Genomic DNA, 20,759 nt, shown 5'->3' with positions numbered 1-20,759 from the left:
GGACACTATAAATCAAATTGGGCAATTTTCAGAGACATGCAAGGTTTGTAGCTCAGGTTGAGGTTTAGGGTGTAGGTTTGCTCACTGAGCTGTCGGTTTGCTATCCAGTCGTTTCATTACCTGGCTAGGTATCATCAGTGGCGACCTCCAAGTGAAGTGAAGCTGTTGTCTCCTGCTTTCTATTTATATGTTTGTCCTGGATGGGGTTCCTGGGGTTTGTGGTGATGTCATTTCCTGTTCGTTTTCTGAGGGGTTGATAGATGGTATCTCGATCTGTGTGTTTGTTTATGGCGTTGTGGTTGGAGTGTCAGGCCTCTAGGAATTCTCTGGCATGTCTTTGCCTAGCCTGTCCCAGTCGTATTGGTGGTTTTTTCATCCGTGTGTAGGGCTACGAGGGAGACAGGGTCGTGTCTTTTTGCAGCAAGCTGGTGTTCGTGTATCCTGCTGGCTAACTTTCTTCCTGTTTGTCCTATGTAGTGTTTGTGGCAGTTCTTGCAAGGAATTTTGTAGATGACGTTGGTTTTGTCCATGGGTTGTACTGGGTCTTTTAAGTTTGTTAGTTTTTGTTTGAGAGTGTTGGTGGATTTGTGTGCTACTAGGATACTGAGGGGTCTTAGTAGTCTGGCTATCATTTCTGAAACTTCTTTTACCACACATCAAAGAAGTTTCAGAAATGATAGCCAGACTACTAAGACCCCTCAGTATCCTAGCAGCACACAAACCCACCAACACTCTCAAACAAAAACTAACAAACTTAAAAGACCCAGTACAACCCATGGACAAAACCAACGTCGTCTACAAAATTCCATGCAAGGACTGCCACAAACACTACGTAGGACAAACAGGAAGAAAATTAGCCAGCAGGATACACGAACACCAGCTTGCTGCAAAAAGACACGACCCTGTCTCCTTCGTAGCCCTACACACGGATGAAAAAAAACACCAATTTGACTGGGCCAACACACCTATCCTGGGACAGGCTAAGCAAAGAATTCCAGAGAATTCCGAGAGGCCTGGCACTCCAACCACAATGCCATAAACAAACACACAGATCGAGATACCATCTATCAACCCCTCAGAAAATGAACAGGAAATGATGTCACCACAGACCCCAGGAACCCCATCCAGGACAAACATATAAATAGAAAGCAGGAGACAACAGCTTCGCTTCACTTGGAGGTCACCACTGATGATGTTACTTAGCCAGGTAATGAAACGTCTGGATATCAAACCGACAGCTCAGCAAGCAAACCTACACCCTTTCAGAGCCATATTGTTCAACAGCAATGAAGTAATGCTAAACATTTATAAATCAGTTTAAGCCTCATTGCAAGTTCCTATTTTGCTCAAAACTGGGCCTCACACTTTAGGGTGGATATCAAACCAAGGTTGAGCGCTGCCAAGTAGGTGCAGGGGCTAAAACAGAATTGGATATATACAAAGTGGGGGAAAAATATTTCAATGCTACATGGAAGATAGTGAGGGGAGGAGAGGAAAGGAGAGAGTGGGACAAGTTGATTTTACAAAAGAGCACCATGATGGCTCAGTAGTTAGGACTGCTACTTCACAGTACCAGAGACACAGATTTGATTCCTCCCTCAAGTGACTGTACAAGCTGGATACAGACATTCTCCCTGTGCCTGTACGAGGTTCCTCTGGGCACAATGGTTTCCTCCTGCAGTTCAAAAATGTGCAGGTTAGGTGGATTGGCCATGCTAAATTTCACATAGTGTCTAGGTGGGTTAGCCATGGGTATTACAGGGTTATAGGGATATAGCAGGTATTTGGGTCTGGTGGGATACTCTTCAGAGGGTTGGTGTGGACTCGATGGGTTGAATGGATACATCCTCTGCTGCATGATTACAATATTCTAATTCAGCAACTGATATAGTGCCTTTAATAGAATAAAATGACAAATTAATTCACAGAGCCACTAGACAACAAAATATAGCACTGAGTTAGATAAAGCAATTTTAATCAAAGAACCAGGTGTCTTTAAAGGAGAGACTTATACACTTAATGGTGAAGTCCTAGGGAGTGTTGCTGAACAAAGACCTTTGAGTGCAGGTTCATACTTCCTTGAAAGTAGAGCCACAGGTAGATAGGATAGTGAAGTTGGCATTTGGTATGCTTTTCTTTATTGGTCAGAGTACTGAGTCCAGGAGTTGGGAAGTCATGTTGCAGCTGTACAGGACATTGGTTAGGCCACTGTTGCAATATTGCATGCAATTCTGGTCTCCCTCCTATTGGTAGGATGTTGTGAAACTTGAAAGGATTCAGAAAAGATTTACAAGGATGTAGCCAGGATTGGAGGATTTGGGCTATAGGGAGAGGCTGAATAGGCTGGAGCTTTCTTCCCCCAGAGTGTGTGATATTATTGAGGTTTATAAAATCATGAGGGGCATGGATAAGATAAATTGACAAAGTCTTTTCCCTGGGGTGGGGGAGTCCAGAACTAGGTTTAGGGTGAGAGAGGAATGATATAAAAAGGGACCTAAGGTGCAACTTTTTTTATGCAGAGGAATGAGCTTCCAGACGAAGTAGTGGAGGTTGGTACAATTGCAGCATTTAAAAGGCATCTGCATGGGTAAACGAATAGGAAGGGTTTAAGAGAGTTATGGGCCAAGTGCAGACAGGTGGGACTAGATTAGGTTAAGATATTTGGTCTGCATGGGCCGGTTGGACCAAAGGGTGTGTTTCCATATTGTACATCTCTATGACGCTACATGCAAGGTAGAGAGGCAGAAATGGGGAGGGAAGCGAGCGCCTAGATAGCTGAAGGCTCAGCTACCAAAGCTGGAATGATTGAAATAGTTTTTTTAAGGATTGGAGGCATGTCAATATCTCAGAGGGTTGTAGGTTAGAGAGGTTGGGTCTGAATTGTGTGCATAAATTTAAAAATACTGTGCAAATAGATGTATTTCCTTGGAAACCATTTACTAAAATTTTAAACTGCTTCAGTACATAAATGTCAAATTTGAACATTATTACATCCAGTAGCATTGAGGTATAGGAGTTATTTATTGCCAAAATTCAAAAGATTTTCTGTTGAAAAATGTACTCTTATAGCATATGTACATACTGCATAGTACAACAGTAAAACAGTGGAGGCAAACATTGATAAATATTAGACCTCCACTTTCCTGCCTTTGGAAATTTTACAATTTAAGTTGTAATGAAATATGTCATACTTGAGGATTTTAGAAAGATTGAATCAAGTAGTTCTACATGGTGGAAGAATGATTTTATATGGCTTTCAATGAACCATAACCGGTTATATAAATGACTACTGTTCCATATAGCTTTATGGTGAGAGGCAACTGTGTAAGGAACAATAGTCGAAAAAAAATTCTGTTTCATAAAATAAAACTACCAGATAGAGTTTCACATCGAACTTTACTCTATGGGCACATTTGGTAAATGTCACATTCTCCGAAGATGTACAATAAAACAAATTGTTATTTGGAGTATCATTTCACAATTTGAGATTCTGCAGTCACTTTAAAATTTCCTTTGAAATAAAACAGAGAATCCCTCAAGATGGTGTATTCTAACCTGTGAAATAATTGGGATAATACTTGGTTACTGGTGTGACATGGCATGAATTCTATCAAAAATATTAAAATTTTTTTTACACCACAGAATTTCAGTCTCTTAAAACCACTTTTCACTTTATTTTACTGCATCTTACAAAGTTACAAACATTGCAATTTCCATTTAACCCTTTCCTGTAGCTTTTGTCCTGCTCATTTGGAGAGAAGTAGCAGGGTCAGCGGTGAAATTCAGCGATGAAATTACTGACTAAATAGAAGTCCCAATCATTCAACATAGAAATGAATCAGATACTGAACAGTTGCCCAATCTCATTTACTACCCTTAACTCCAGTAAAACTGTATGGCAAAGTAATCAAGTTAGTTTATCTAAACCCAAGGTTTTACTCCATAAAGTTAGCTCTCCAATCTCCATCTGATGCTTTGTATTTGTAAACTGACGAAAGTATCAAATCCATTGCTCAGTGCCATCTATCCTTTGAGAAATAAGGCAGATTAAGTGACTTTGAACCATGTGAAGCAGGATAGACCCAAGTATTCATGTATTCAAGGGTGAAAGCATTCATTAGCTCCAAAAGGAAAGAAAGAGTTTAGCTGCAGGAGGCATAGAGATATTGAACTGAAATTAAGTGTTATGCACTTAGAATTTACAACTTACTTTCGAAAGGGCTAACCTTTGCACCAGATGGGGTCAGGAACCCGCAGCTAACCTGCTTGCATACTTAAATGGACAATAAAATGTGTCCCAATCATTTTTAAAATCCAGCCTTTCACAGCTTCCAAAAATCAGAATAGATTTTTAGTTAAAATCATATATAAACATACAATCTGCCACTTTTTTAAAAAAAAAGTCAATTTAAACCAGAAAGGTGCATTATATAGAATCAGCAAATGTAGCTGCGTACTAAGGGTTTTACAAACAACAGCTACTATACACATTTCCAAAACAAAGTCCCAGTTCTCTGAAAACAATTGCCAGATACCTCTTAAAGCAAGGATAGCTTTGTTTTGGCTCGAGAGAGAAAAAACCTAATCAAAAAACTGTAGTCACTCCCAATCAAAATCATAGTTCGAATAAAGGTAAAAGCGTTGTTGCCAAGATTGTCTGGGAAAGAAAAAAAGCATGCAATCAAACTAGGAATGAGACACTATGTGGATCTCTACAGGCACTGACTGTGCAATGTTATTTTCTTGTTACGTTCACACAGACACCCACAACTTCTAACATGTGCTTTCTTCTGTCACTGACGTACCAAGAATCATTAACTGGAAAATTTAATATGAAAAATAAAATCTGAATAATAGAATCAACACTCTTTGAGGAGTTCAGTATTTAATCTGGCAAATTTCTGTTTGAAACGTTGTTGCAGTGCATGAAGAAATCTCAACATACAAGCTTTCTGGAAGCCACAAAACATTTTCCCCCAATAAGTCATTTGAGATGTTGTCTACTGCAAATGACATGCAATTTTGTTTCTTTCCTCACTTCACTGAAACGATGCATCTCAGGACAACTGTTTCTCTTTCTTGTACCACAATTCATCCATGAATATTTTGACAATTTTTAAAGAAAAAATTCCTTTTTTATTTAGCACAACTGCGCCATGCCATAGTGCAACAAATGTATGTGACACTCAATGAGACACAGACAGATAAGAGCTGCATGGAAATCAAGAGTCCTGTTGCAAAGCAATTCTTTAAAATTGCAGTGCGTGCTAAAAGGACTCAATTTTGAACTCGATCTTTGTAGTTCTCTAACGTAGCCACAGTTTAAGACGCAGTGCATCCACTCCATTTAAGTAATATCTGAACAGCCTTTTGTCTCTCACAAATCCAAGATTTTCATAGAGTTTCAGGGCAGATTTGTTTGTAATCTCAGTTTCCAGGACAACCTATATTTATGAAAGAAAGAGAAATCTATTAGAATATCCAAAGTTTAGTTTATCTATTTACATTTCCTAATTCTACAAACATCAAACAATAAAAGTTTGCATGTGAGCATTTTATTGGGCATTTGATATATTCTGTAGAGATGCTGATTAAATCATATGTTAAAAGTTATTAGTTTAAACATTGAATAATTATTCAGATTCCCTCTTGCATCAAAACTTTAATCCCAAACGAACATATAAACAAAGCGTTGACCATTTATCACGTGAACCAGTTTCATCATTAAAATAGATCATGGTAGCTTATCCCATGTGCTTTATATCCCTTGATACTAGTACTTAAGGTAATCTATCCATTTCAGTTCTGAAATGCTCATGCAGGGAGGAGTGAGAAAGGAAACAGTATCAAATTTATATACAAAACGTATAAAGAAATACTTCCTGGTTTCACCTCTAAAGGGTCTGGTTTCAATTTTAGGATTATTTCCTTTATTTATTCTGTTGCATGATTTTATCACTTCAGTCATTTTGTTTAGATCATCCAATAATCTGTTACACTCAAAGGACTAAAAATAAATTTTATATAGTTTGTCCTCATTATTTAATCATTTTAGCCTTCACTTCCTTCTGGTGAACCTTCCAGCAGGGAGTGTTGTGTGTCCTAGTCAGTCTTATTGCTTGAATCAAAATCAAAGATTATCTGCTATCACATTGATGTTAGAGTTCATTGTAGATAAAATGGCTGCCATGTTTGCTACATTACAACAGTATCTAAGTACATCATTGACTGTAAAGCAATGGGACTTCCTGTGGTCACTAAAAGAATAGAAATGCTAGTATATTTTTCCTCATCCTTTTTTCAAGATGCAGTTCTCGGAACTGAAATTTGTGCTTTGAGAGATCTAACAAGACTATTCTAGTTCCCTCATGATAAAAACCAGACACCTAAATTTGCACTTTAATTCCTAGTTTCTTTCCTTATTTGTGAAATAATCATTTTCTTTGAATTGAAACAGAAAGACCTCATACTTCCCACATCAATTGCACATTTTATCAGCTGCCCCTCCTCATGAAAGGTGAAGGAGTGGGGTTCTCATGGAACCTTTATAGCTCAAATGAGACAACTGCATTCATTTTTCCACTCTTAAAATTGCCCACGAGTGTTCTAAATTTTGTATCTGAGGGACCTAAATTTACTTTTGCTAATTGCTTACTTTAAGATTTTACAATCGGTTTTTCTCTTGCTAGTCAACTCATCTTCTATTTCATTCCTATACATTTGCAATATTGGTGTCTAGTTAAATCTGAAATGAGCTTCTGACCAACTCTAACATCATCCAATTTTACTGCTGCCTCACCTCATTTGCCAAAACCCTTGTGTCTCTGTTACCTCTTGACATTACGATTAAGCCGCCCTTCTGGTTGGTCTCCAGATTATATATTCTCTAAACTTTGAATCATTTAAAATTCTGCTTTGTATGTCCATCCTCACACCCACAGCCCTGCACTTGCAACATTAACCTTTGGTCAATATGTTGGATTTCAAACTTGTCATCCTAGTTCAAAATCCTCCATGACCTTGTCCTCCCTCCCGGTGGTCTCCTCCAGACCCATAAGTCGGTAAAACACCAGCTCATTTAATTCTGGCCTCTCCAGAATTCTCAATTTTAAAAGCTTGTTGGATATCGGTGCCTTTCGTTGTCAAAGACTTTAGGTCAGGAATTCTGTCCAACTCACCTCCTCTCATGCTTTCTTTATGACACTCCTTAATCAGGCCTTTGACATTTGCTCCAGTAACCCAAGTGGTTCAGTGTCTAATTTGGCTTTGTAATAGCAACTGCAAGCTAATTTCTTGGTTACCCTTTGCTGAATTCTATAAACCTCCAAGACTTCAATCTTCTTCATTATAACTCCCGTACTTAATCTAATACTACCCTATAATTTTACTTGCTAGCCAGAGATAGTCACTTTACCTTCGGAAATTTTATTTTTCAATGGACATATGTTGCCAATTATAAGTAACTTCTTCTAATGTTTATCATTGCTATCTACGATCAATATACTATAGCTTAAAAAAAAATCCCTTGTATCTTCTTGGGTTACTTTGTTTAGATTTAAAGCCTTGTCAATCTCTAGCTGAATATAAATTCCACCATATCACAATCATTCATGACCTCCTTTACAAGGTTAAAAATTAACCCTGCCTCTTGTAAAATGCTAGATCTAAGATAGCCTGCATTATAGTTTTCTACATCATGTGGAAGAACTAATTGCTTTGAGTGGATTCTTTGAACTCGTCCTCAACACTTGCATTGCCTGGTCTAAATCATTAAAAAACTTGATTAATGTATTAGCCTTGTTATTTGCATTTCCAATTTCCTGATTTATAGCGCTGTAATATCAAACGACCTACAGCAAACCTCATCTGTGTCTTCTGACTTTTCTTTGCTCCACTCAAAATGATTCTATACCATGACACTCAAATTATTTCTCATTACAGTCTTTATCTCATCCTTTATTGAGGGATTACACACCATCACCCACTCCAATCTCTTTTCTACTTTGCCTATGGCTTTTAAAAAAGGCAAGAATCCTGGAATATTTAACTCCCAATATGTAACTTCTCCATAATGGGCATTAGATCAAACTCTGAGCTATAATTATTCTATTCTATTTCAAATGTTTTGCAGTTATAGTGCAGTCAACCTTTTAAAATTTTATCCTGGCATCACTTTAGTTACTAATTGCCTGTTGTTATCTTTGTTAAGCCCTTTCATCCTTTCTGAACCACTTTGGTTATTTTTACCCAAATTGCTGCAGTCTTCATATTCATCTCACAACTTTTGAATTTACTGTTTTGTGAATCCTCCCACCTTCACAAGCTGGTGCAGCTGCTTATAAGAAAGCAACAACATGACTTGATAGGTCCTTAAGGATAATATCTACACAAATACAGATAGTTAACTCAGTGAAAACACACTTTCAGAATGAAGCGCCCTTTTAACTCCAATGGAGAATGATGACCTACCATTTCACAATTTGAATTAAATGTTTGAATGTAATTTAACCTGACTCACTACAATTACTAAACTTTACTAGCTCTTGGTCAATTAGATCAAGGACTTCAGGAAACAGAAGAGCAAGATATGGTCATATTTGATAATAGATCATCAATGAACAAGTCAATGGTCACAGCAAGGTCATCTGAAGTTGGGATTTCAGGAGAAATTAATACTTAAAGAAGAGAGGAATATAATAGAACTGCAAAACTAATAATATCAAAATTAGCGCTAGTGAATCAAAGAGGTCTAAATATAGCAATCCGGAAGATGCAGCATTTTGTACCTCATCACAGTCGCCTTCTACCATGGCATAAATTGCTTTCTTCACTAGATTTGTGCCTGGAAAATAATGCAGTAGCATACAGTCATTTCAAATGCACACTTGAAAAGTAACTTATATATCCAAAATTAAACCTGGAACAATTGGCCCAGATATAGCAACACTACCACTGCACCACAACAGGTCTAACATAGCAGGGTAGATACTTTTCATCAATCTGTTGAGAGATTTGTGGAGCAGGTGGTGAGCCTTCCTTTTTGAACTGCCACAGTCCATTAGAGGCAGCTACAACCACAAAGCTGACAGGGAGAGTGTTCCAGAACTTTGACTCAGCAACAGTGAACAAACAGATGGGACTTGAACCCAGGCCTTCTGGTTCATTGGGCAGAGACAAATATGGCAAGGTAGTCACCAAGGTCCAACAACTTTCAGCTACTTGATCAATTACCTCCCTCCAGTACAAGAATAGAACTGGAGATGGTTCCTGATGATTGAAGAGTGTTCAGTACCATTTGCAACTCCTCAGGTACTGAAGCAATCAGTGCCCATATGCAAAAAGATCATGGCAGCTAAATGGTAAGTAGCATTGCAATGCACAAGTGTCCGACAATGACAAATCTAATGTTAATACCATTGAATGTCAAGGATAACCTTGAAACCCCATACAAAACAAAAACATGCTCGGCATTGGGGAGGGGTTATAACTGACCAGAAACTGTTTGAGCCCTATGTGTGTATGTTAGAGGCTACAAATTCTGTAACAAGTAACTAACTGCCAACTCCACAAAGCCTGTGGTCTACAAGATTCAAAATCAGGGAAGGGGGCAGGTCAAAATAATTAACATAAATTAAAATAGATCAAAAAAGAATCACTGCTGCTACTTACATTAAAACACATTTCTGTTTGATAAGCTATTATTGATATTAATACAATGAACTTCAGTAAATGGAGATAAAAGATACCAAGAATAATGATATTTAACATCATTTTAGAAACGGAAGGAGGAGAGGGAAAATGCAAACAGAAATTTGAATGTGGTGTATTTAGCACTGAAAAACATCCCAAGCAACTTCATAGAAATGAAAAGAAAAAATAGACAAGCAAAGGAGGATAAATTAGGAAATGGAAAGGCAAATCATGTCAAGGTTAGAAATACAGAGCAGGGAACCTATGCAGTTGAAAATCTAGCTGTCACTTGCTAATCTTGGGGACAGTAAGTGAAAAGAAGGCTGCATTTCAAGAAACAGAGGTCTCTTAGACTGGAGGTGAGAAAGAAACAGGCACAAAGCCTTAGGGAGAATTTGACAAAGAATTTTCAAAAATTCAAGCATCAGGGATGAGGAGGCAAAGTGGATCAATGAGAAGAAGGTTAATGAACTATGTTAAGGCAGCCAGAGTTCTGAAAAAGTTACATTGGAGGACAGAAAAGAAACAACAAATGGAGGTAAAAGTGTGAAGAACAACCCACTTCAATCACAAACTCCCTTAGCTTTATTCAGGTGATCTCAAAGACTGACACATTAGTCTTCATGAAAAGAATGTTGCATGTCAACTTTTAATAAAATTGCATTGCTAATTTGAAATTACAAGTCTCACCAATGGATTTTCTTCTGTATTTGGAATCCACCGCTAACATCGCTATATACCCTCTCCTGAACATCTTCTTGTGCATGTCCAATTTGCAGACAATGGCACCCACACACTCCTCTCCAACCATAGCCTACAGAAAACAAATCACAAGATTGTTTAACTTAATACATAAAGTACAGAATATTAAACAAAATTTATACACACTTGTTTTGTTAACAAGTTACTCCTACATAGTCAACCAAGAATTAAAAGATCATCAATGCATTGGAAAATGACTATTAATTTGAACGTTTAAATTCAGTTGAACTCAGTACTAGTTAAAACTTGTCACATAATAAATTCCACAAGAACACCCTGAAGCATCGGAGGCTGAGGGTGACATCAGAGTTTACAAAAGCATGAGGGGCATGGATAGGGTAAAAAGACAGGGTCTTTTCCCTGGGGTAAGGGAGTCTAGAAATAGAGGGCATAGGTTTAAGGTGAGAGGGGAAAGTTTCAAATGGGAGCTAAGGGACAATGTTTTCACACAGAGTGGTGCGTGAATGGAATAATCTGCCAGAGAAACTGGTGGAAGCTGCTCCAATTGCAACGTTTAAAAGGCATTTGGTTGGGTATACGAATAGGAAGGGTTCAGAGGGATATGGGCCAAGTGCTGGCAATGGGAGTAGATTAATTTAGGATATCTGGTCGGCATGGACGAGTTGGACCGAAAAGCCTGTTTCCATGCTGTACATGTGACTTTATAACTCCATATTTAGAAGTTTGTGTAAAGTTTGTAGATTGATTTAATGCTTCTGTTCAAAATCATATCACTGCTATTTTATATACTTGACATGAAGACATTGCATCAATCACAAGGCATTTGACCGAAGGGCCTATTTCCATGCTGTACATGTTGATGACTCCATGACCGTTACTGGTATCTATCTTTATAGTTGACCAAAAAACCAATTAGTTCAACCATAGTGTCTAGTAGGGCAGCTCAGGGGTTGGATATTCTCTGTGACAAGTGACTTATTTCTCATTTTGCAATTCTGTAGTCTTTCCAACACAAGTTAGGGCTGCAATAGATATGTGCAGCTCCAATAACAATTGGGAAACATTATCCAAACCAAATCAGCCTGCGCAATTGGCATCCCATTCAAACCTTCACTTTACCACATCAGGGCTGCAACGTGTACTATATACAAGAAGCACTACAGCAGTTCACCAAAACATTTTGGCAGCAACTCCCAAACTTGACCTAGAACAGCAAGGAAGGTACAGACAGGGGAAAAAAACCTTCAAGATCTTCAAGTCAAACACTCAAAATAGATTGCCATTCCTCATGATCAAGATGCTATAATCCTGGGATTCCCTATTTGTGGAAGTATCCTAACACATGGATTGTAACTTCGCCACCTTCGGAATAATTAGGGTGGGCAGTAATTGCTGACTTTTCCTGAGACATCTATGTCCTTTTAGAAAATAAAAGCAGCTGATGGGGATTATAATTAATTACTATAATTAGATTACTTACAGTGTGGAAACAGGCCCTTCGGCCCAACAAGTCCACACCTCCCCGCCGAAGCGTAACCCACCCATACCCCTACATCTACACCTTACCTAACACTACGGGCAATTTAGATTGGCCAATTCACCTGGCCTGCACATCTTTGGACTGTGGGAGGAAACCGGAGCACCCGGAGGAAACCCACGCAGACACGGGGAGAACGTGCAAACTCCACACAGTCAGTCGCCTGAGGCGGGAATTGAACCATTAGCCAAAGATTCCATTAGCCAAACAGGCTAGATTAGGACATCCTACTTAGGCAGAACCTTCATGTCCTCACAGCAGCACAACCAAGGCCACCAGGAAGAATCTAAACAATGCACCAATATATACCTCTTTAAAAAAATGATAAAAGCAAAGCAACTGCTTTACAATTATTGCCAAACAAAAATAAGCTTAAGAATTATTTGGGACATCATTCAACAGTCAAGCAGTTAACTGTATTGACAGATCCATTTCAGTGAGTAAGTACACTGGCTTCGATGCCCTTTCAATGTCAGGCTGCAATGTTTTTTCACTGATAAAGTGGTAATTTTTGAAAGGTTTAAAAAACTTCATTGAGTTCAAAGAGCTTTTATTTGGTATGCAGAACTTCTCTACGTGATTCAATTTTGCATTTGATAAATAATTTGATCTGGTAGAGGTGCAGCAATGGTCAAAGCAATGTAGTTTATAGTCATAGAGACATACAGCAGGGAAATAGATCCTTTGGTATAACTCATCCATGCCGACCAGATCTCCCAAACTAATCGTGTCCCATTTGCCAGCACTTGGCCCATTTCCCTCCAAACCCTTCCTATTCATATACTCATCCAGATGCCTTTTAAATGCTGTAATTGTACCAACCTCCACCACTTCCTCTGGAAGCTCATTCCATACACGCACAACCCACTGCATAAAAAAAAGTTGCCTTATAGTTTTCCCCCCTCACCATAAACCCTCGAATTCTGGACTCACCCAGCCCAAGGAAAAGACTTTGTCTATTTATCCTATCCATGCCCCTCATGATTTTATCAACCTCTACAGTCATCCCTCAGCTTCTAAAGCTCCAGAGAAAATAGCCCCAGTCTGTTCAGCCTCTCCCTATACCTCACATCCTCCAACCCTGGCAACATCCTTGTAAATCTTTTCTGAACCCTTTCAAGTTTCTCCAATAGGAAGGAGACCAGAATTGCACGCAATATTCCAACAGTGGCCTAACTAACGTCCTGTACAGCTGCAACATGACCTCCCAACTCCTGTACTCAATGCACTGACCAATAAAGGAAAGCATACCAAATGCCTTCATCACTATCATATCTACCTGTGACTCCACTTTCAGGAAACTATTGTTAGATTCCCTTCTTGAGATTCTTACACGCTTGATGCAACTGCAACATGCCAACATGTGTGAACAGCCACGATTTATTTAAACAAGTACAAGCTTGTGAAGGATCACTTAACACTTGTCGTGATGCTTGCAGGGAGTGTCAAGCAAGGCTCCCCGAACAAGGAAACCGTCTTCCCTTTATATAGGGTTTTATATCACAGTCAGTCATGCACGCAAGACACAAACCCCTGCCACTCCCTCAATCACACACCACCCAAAACCAGTGTAAAGTGATTAGATTATTTCCAGAAACAATGTGCGATTAGGTTATTCCTTAAAACAGTGAGAGATTAGATTGTCACATGCTGCCAGCAAGACTGAAAAAACACACCCCCTGGGACGTCCAATTTCTTACGTGTCAGCGGAAGAAATTAATCCTTTAACATTTCACTATGAACCTGCACTCCAAGGTCTCCTTGTTCAGCAACACTCCCCAGTACCTTACCACTAAGTGTATAAGTCCTGCTCTGATTTGCTTTTCCAAAATGTAGCATCTCGCTTTTATCGAAATTAAATTCCATTTACCACTCTTCAGCCCAGTGGCCCATCTGATCAAGATCCCATTGTAATCTGAGGTGACCTTCTTCACTGTCCACTACACTTCCAATTTTGGCATCATCTGCAAACTTCCTAACCATACCCCCTATGTTCACATCCAAACTGTTTTACATAAATGATGAAAAGCAGTGGACCCAGCACCGATCCTTGTAGTACATCACTGGTCACAGGCCTCCAGTCTGAAAAGAAGCCCTCCACCAGCACCCTGTCTTCTACCTTCAAAACAGTTCTACATCCAAATGGGTAATTCTCTCTGCATTCCATGAGATCTGATCTTGCTAACCAGTCTCCTATGAGGAACCTTGTTAAACGCCTTACTGAAGTCCATATAGATCACGTAAAACACTCTGCCCTCATTGTTACTTCTTCAAAAAACTTAGTCAAGTTTGAGAGACATGATTTTCCACGCACAAAGCCATGCTTACCATCCCTAATCAGTCCTTACCTTTCTAAATACATGTAAATCCTCTCAGGATTCCCTCCAACAACTTGGCCACCATCTATAGATCCCTGGCATGTCCTTACCACCTTTCTTTGTTAAATGCTGCCAACCCTCAGTCTTTCAGCACCTCACTAGCAGCAGTCAGCAATCAGCAGAGGCCTATGTCTTTTCAATTATTACGGCAAATTTGTTGAGATTTAAACAAAAGTGCCAAATTTTCAACATCAACTTTTTTTAAAAAAACACGCCAATGGATCAAGTGGAGTTGTAATGAAGAATGATTGAGTGGTGAAGTTACCTCATGGCATGCAAAACCTTTCATCTGGTCCAACCACAAAAGATCTTAAAGCAAACCTCTGATATTTTGCTTGATACACAAAGTTCAATTTTATTGGCTACATTATTAGAGTCTTTGCAGCTAAAGACCTAAACTCTGGAATTCGCTCCTTAAATCTATTTGCTACTCTTCCTCTTTTAAAAGTCCTTTAAAACCATGTTCTTTAACCAGGTTTTAGGTCACGTGTTCACTCTATTTGGCTCACTAAAATTTTCTTTGATAACCCAGGGATGTGCTATGATATAGATTGTTTTTGTAATCACACCTATTTTCACACTAATGCTTGTCTCTGTGGTAGAGCTAACATCAACTCCATTCATGGATTAAAATTCACCAGATCAAAACTGATTAAAATTCAAAAGATCATAAAAGGCTGCCATCATGCATGTGCCAGCATTTTGAAACAGCAGGTCAAAGTTTAAAAATTTTGAGGTGAATAACTCACCTCCTTTTGCTACTACAAAGGAAATAGTCCAATGGAGAAATTGCCTGGAAGAGTGCAGCAAAAACAACACTGAAGCAGCTTAATACCATCCAAGACAAAGCAGTCCACCTGATTGACATCTGAACCACCTTCAACATTCACTCCTTTCACCAATGCACACAGTATCAGTCATGTGAATCTTCTACAAGATGCACAGCAGTAAGTCACCAAGGATCGTCCAACAGCATCTTTGAAACCCATGATCTCTAACTCGCCACAGGACAAAGACAGTAGATATTTGGGAACAGAACCATCTGCAAGTTCCCCGCCAAGTCTCACACATCATCCCAACTCTCAACTACAGCATGTACCACTAGGTTAAATTTTTGGAACTCACTCTCCATAACAGCATTGTGGGTGGACTATCAAGGGCCTTAGTAGTTCAAGTAAGTAGCTCATCACCACCTTCTCCAGGACAATTAGGCATGGGCAATAAATACTGGCCTAACCAGCAACACATTCCTTGAACAAATAAAAAACTTCAATATATGTAAGTTCTGCACTCTTTTCACACAGCTTACTTTTTTTTTCTGACTCAAATATTTACCTAATTTTCTTTGGAAGTTGTCATAGGACTTGCTTCCACCACTCACAGGCAATCCATTCCAGACCATTATGCTGTGTAAAAAAAAAACTCATCTCTGCCCGGGTCCTTTGACCAAGTCCTCAAATTCCTGATCCTTCTACCAACCGAATTAAACTAAAAAAAAATCAAACTATCAAAATCCCTCATAATTCTGAGCACTTCCATTGACCCTCCCCATAACTTTCTCTGGTCAATGTAGAAGAATTCCAGATGTTCTTATGTCTCCACATAACTGGTATCATTCTGAAAGATGCCACCCAGCTTAATAGGATTGTTAAGAAGGCGCACTGTGTGTTAGCTTTTATTGGTAGAAGGGTTGAGTTTTGAGCCATGAGGTCACTTCGCAACTGTACAAAACTCTGGTGCAGCTACACTTGGGAGTATTGCATACAGTTCTGGTCACCGCATTATAGGAAGGATTGGAAGCATTGGAAAGGATGCAGAGGTTTACTAGGATGTTGCCTGGTAAGGAGGGAAGGTCTTATGAGGAAAGGCTGAGGGACTTGAGGCAGCTTTCGTTCGAGAGAAGGTGGTTAAGAAGTGACTTAATAGAGGCACATAAGATGACCAGAGGACTAGATAGGGTGGACAGTGAGAGTCTTTTTCCTCGGATGGTGATGGCGAACACAAGGGAACATAGCTTTACACTGAGGAGTGATAGATATAGGACAGATGACAGAGATAGCTTCTTTACTCAGCGAGTAGTAGGGGTGTAGAAAGCCCCGCCTGTAACAGCAGTGGACTCGCCAACTTGAAGGGCATCTAAATGGTCACTGGATAAATATACGGATGGTTATGGAATAGTATATGTTAGATGAGCTTTAGATTGTTGCACTGACCTGTGAAACCATCGAGGGCCGAAGAGCCTGTAGTGTGCCGTAATGTTCTATGTTCTAAATCTCTGCACTGTCTCCATGGCTTTGACATGGTGCCCAGAATTGAAAATAATACTCTAGCTTCAACCTAGCCAGTGACTCATAGTATCTTGCACTTCCTCAAAAGCTTTTCAAAAAATGCTTCAAATGCTCGTTTCATTCCCTCTTAGCTTCTGTAAACATTGGTAGTATCCTTTCTTATTCCAATAATCTTTTGCATGATGAACTTTTAAAATATATTTAGTATTAATTCTAAATTTACATATTCTCATTACTCAACCACTGTTCAATGGAAATTTATGATTCCTGTAAAGTTTTCAACATTTGTTGCATTTCCCTTGAATGCTCAGTCCTGACCTGGAAATATTTTGCCACTCCTTCAATGAGGGAAAGTTCTGAAACTCCCCATGTAACAGCATTAAGAACAACATCATCACTTAGACGACAAACAGACTCATCATCATACGAGGAGCAATCAGAAAGGATGTTCCAATGAGAGGAAGCATTCTTTCAGGCCCCTTAAGAATAAATTGCTCCAATGCGATAACCTCTCATGTTTCCAAAGTACAACGATTAGAGTCACAACCTGTTTAACCTTTGCTCACAAGCCAATCTCGTCCATACCAGGGATTACCCTACACAGAGTTCTCTGAACTGCTAATTAAATGACATTTTTTTCTTAAATAAGGAGAACAGAAAACTGCTCACTGTACTCCACATATGGAGTTATCAGCACCTTGTACAGCTGCAATAAGACTTCTCTACTCTTATACTCCAACCCTCTTGTAGTAAGGGCCAACATTCCATTAGCCTTCCCGAATACCTGCTGCACCCGTGTGCTAGTTTTCTGTGTTTTGTGTACGAGTACCTCAAAGACCCTTCATGTTGCAACTTTGTTATTTTTCTCCATTTAAAAAGTACTCTTTGTCCTCCTTTTAAATAGTACTTTTCTTCAGTTCTCCCTTTCAAAATGATCAACTTTACATTTTCTTACATCATACTCCACTTGCTGACTTCTTACCCAATTACTTAACTTATCAATAATTCTCTGTAAACTTCACGTATCCCTCTTGCAACCTGCTTTTCCACCTGTTTTGGATAATCCACAAATTTTGCTACAGTACATTTGCTTCAGTCTTCCAAATCATTTTATGTTGTAAACTGCTATACTCCTAACCCTGATCTCTGTTGAACCCCAATGGCCATCGCGCACCAACCTGAAAAAGACGCCCTTATCCCCACTTGCTATTTTCTGCCCATTAGATAATTCTCTATCCATGCCAATCTTCTACCTCTAACACTGTGGGCTCTTGTTTTATGACGTAATCTTTTGAGATGCCTTATCGAACACCTTCTGGAAGTTCAATTACAACACATCTATTGGTTCCCCTCTATCCACTCTGGTTAGGACTTCTCAAAGAAAAACTTTGCCTAATGGGTGAATTAACTAAATGCAGTTCACTGCTGTAGGCCAGCAAAGCACTAGTTTGAAGTTTGCAATACGTCGACAATTCCTAAATTTCCCTCATTACACGAATGTTGGTAACCAACACGCTTTTATCACCTGTTGATGTGACACTGTAACATGATGACAAACGCATGTCATGCTGGGGTCATGTTTCATTGCCCCAAAATTATAAAGCCAGTAGGTAGAGAACAAAGATGTTTTATGATTTTGAACATTTTGTGTCTTTCTTTCTACTGTTAAGCTGGCTTTCCTCCGGGTGCTCCGGTTTCCTCCCACAGTCCAAAGATGTGCAGGTTAGGTGAATTGGCCATGCTAAATTGCCCGTAGTGTTCGGTAAGGGGTAAATGTAGGGGTATGAGTGGGTTGCGCTTCGGCGGGTCGGTGTGGACTTGTTGGGCCGAAGGGCCTGTTTCCACACTGTAATCTAATCTAATCTAAGTTGACTGAGTGATCACTCATTCTTCTCTGCCCTAACCGTGTTTTAATTTTATTATTAGAGAAATGGACTTTTGTTAAAAATGCCTATACTATCCACCAATCTGGCCTTTCCAACAGATTGCCAGTTTTTTGCCACATTTTAAACATTTTGCTCAATAGGAGCTGGGGTGAAAGGCCAGATTCTTTGTTGGTATTTTAGAGACGACTTTGTTCTATAGGTCTGACCTGGCTCATAAAATAAGTACGGAGGAACAGAAAATAAAATCCAGGCTTTCTGAAAATTGCTGAATAAAGTGGTGCATCTCCATCTAGTAAACATTATAGGTCAATCAAATGTTAACATGACAGCTCAACATGCATCATTAAGATCACAGAGAAAGAAGCTAAGAAGTTTTAGGGATAGAAAGATTGTCAGTCAATAAGGCTCAAAAGTAGAAGACAGAGGGTGGTGGTGGAGGATTGCTTTACAGACTGGAGGCTTGTGACCAGAAGAGTACCACAAGGATCGGTGCTGGGTCCGCTACTTTCCGTCATTTATATAAATGATTTGGATGTGAGCATAAGAGGTATAGTAAGCAAGTTTGCAAATGACACCAAAATTAGAGATGTAGTGGACAGCGAAGAAGATTACCTCAGGTTACAACAGGATCTTGATCAAACGGGCCAATGGGCTGAGGAGTGGCAGATGTAATTTAATTTAGATAAATGCGAGGTGCTGCATTTTGGGAAAGCAAATCTAAGCAGGACTTATACATTTAATGCTAAGGTCCTAGGGAATGATGCTGAACAAAGAGACCTTGGAATGCAGGTTCAAAGCTCCTTGAAAGTGCAGACACAGGTAGACAGGATAGTGAAGGTGGCTTTTGGTATGCTTCCCTTTATTGGTCAGAGTACAGGAGTTGGGAGGTCATGTTATAGCTGTGGTTAGGCCACTGTTGGAATATTGCAAGCAATTCTGGTCTCCCTCCTATTGGAAGGATATTGTGAAACTTGAAAGGGTTCAGAAAAGATTTACAAGGATATTGCCAGGATTGGAGGATTTGAGCTATAGGGAGAGGTCGAATAGGCTGGGGCTGTTTTCCCTGGAGTGTCAGAGGCTGAGGGGTGACCTTATAGCAGGTTTATAAAATCATGAGGGGCATGGATAGGGTAAATGGATAAAATCTTTTCCCTGTGGTGCAGGAGTCCAGAACTAGAGGGTTTAGGGTGAGAGGGGAAAGATATAAAAGAGACCGAAGGGGCAACTTTTTCACGCAGAGGGTGGTACATGTATGGAATGAGCTGCCAGAGGAAGTGGTGGAGGCTAGTATGATTGCAACATTTAAAAGGCATCTGAATGGGTCTATGAATAGGAAGGGTTTGGAGGGATATGGGCTGGGTGCTGGCAGGTGGGACTAGATTGGGTTGGGATATCTGGTCAGCATGGATGAGTTGGACTGAAGGGTCTGTTTCTGTGCTGTACATCTCTATGTCTCTATGACTCTGTCAAGAATGGAGTGTTTTGGAGAAATCCTAACCAGAGTGGATAGAGGGGAACCAGTAGATTATGTTGTATTCGGACTTCCAGAAGACATTCGATAAGGCATCTCACAAAATGTTAAGTCATAAAACAAAAGTCAGTGTTAGAGGTAGAACATTGGCATGGATAGAGAATTAGGAGAAAGTGAGGAGTGCAGATGCTGGAGATCAGAGCTGAAAATGTGTTGCTGGAAAAGCGCAACACGCCAGGCAGCATCCTGACCTGCTGCGCTTTTCCAGCAACACATTTTCAGCATGGATAGAGAATTGCCTAATGGGCAGGAAACGGTGAATGGGAATAAAGGCATCTCCAATGTATAAAGGAATACACATGGCACATTTTCTTAAATTAAAAACAATGAATATTAACTATTTAAATGGCACAATTGTATTGGATTAAGTTTCATATTAAAATTGAGAGTTTGGATCTCAGTAAAATGTCCTATGAATGGTCATGACATATTGCTGTAAGTTTCACTTGTTCCCTTTGACATGAAGTTTTATAGTAGGACCCAGTTTTTAATATTGCTCATACTCCACAGAAGAGTCTACACTATTAATTTTATGCCCTCTATTGATCTCATATTTAAGCATAGACCAAGTCCCTTAAATGAATCAATTTTATCTGTTTCAACAAATTCACTTGACAGCAAGTTCCACAACGTACAGTGCCAAATTAAGTACATGTCTTCTAAATTATTTAGATAATCTGTTTGTGGTGATATTGCACTTATGATACCAGCTCGGGACTAATCCAC

At 39.4% G+C, this 20,759-nt stretch overlaps 1 protein-coding gene across 1 annotated transcript in view; it reads right to left on the bottom strand.

Moving 5' to 3' along the window:
- Positions 1-3,661: 3,661 nt before the first annotated feature.
- naa30 (N-alpha-acetyltransferase 30, NatC catalytic subunit) overlaps positions 3,662-20,759 on the bottom strand; it is a 42,900-nt gene continuing 25,802 nt past the window's right edge. Inside the window, exons 2-4 of the mRNA XM_072568800.1 lie at positions 10,381-10,504; positions 8,787-8,842; positions 3,662-5,444 (exon numbers count right to left, since the gene is read on the bottom strand). Coding sequence (XP_072424901.1) covers positions 5,307-5,444; positions 8,787-8,842; positions 10,381-10,504 — 318 coding nt within the window. The 3' untranslated portion in view covers positions 3,662-5,306. The remainder of the gene's footprint in view (positions 5,445-8,786; positions 8,843-10,380; positions 10,505-20,759) is intronic.

The sequence above is a fragment of the Chiloscyllium punctatum genome, chromosome 4 (assembly GCF_047496795.1).
Source record: "Chiloscyllium punctatum isolate Juve2018m chromosome 4, sChiPun1.3, whole genome shotgun sequence".
Classification (NCBI taxonomy): Eukaryota; Metazoa; Chordata; class Chondrichthyes; order Orectolobiformes; family Hemiscylliidae; genus Chiloscyllium; species Chiloscyllium punctatum.
This window is presented reverse-complemented; position numbering and strand designations above follow the sequence as displayed.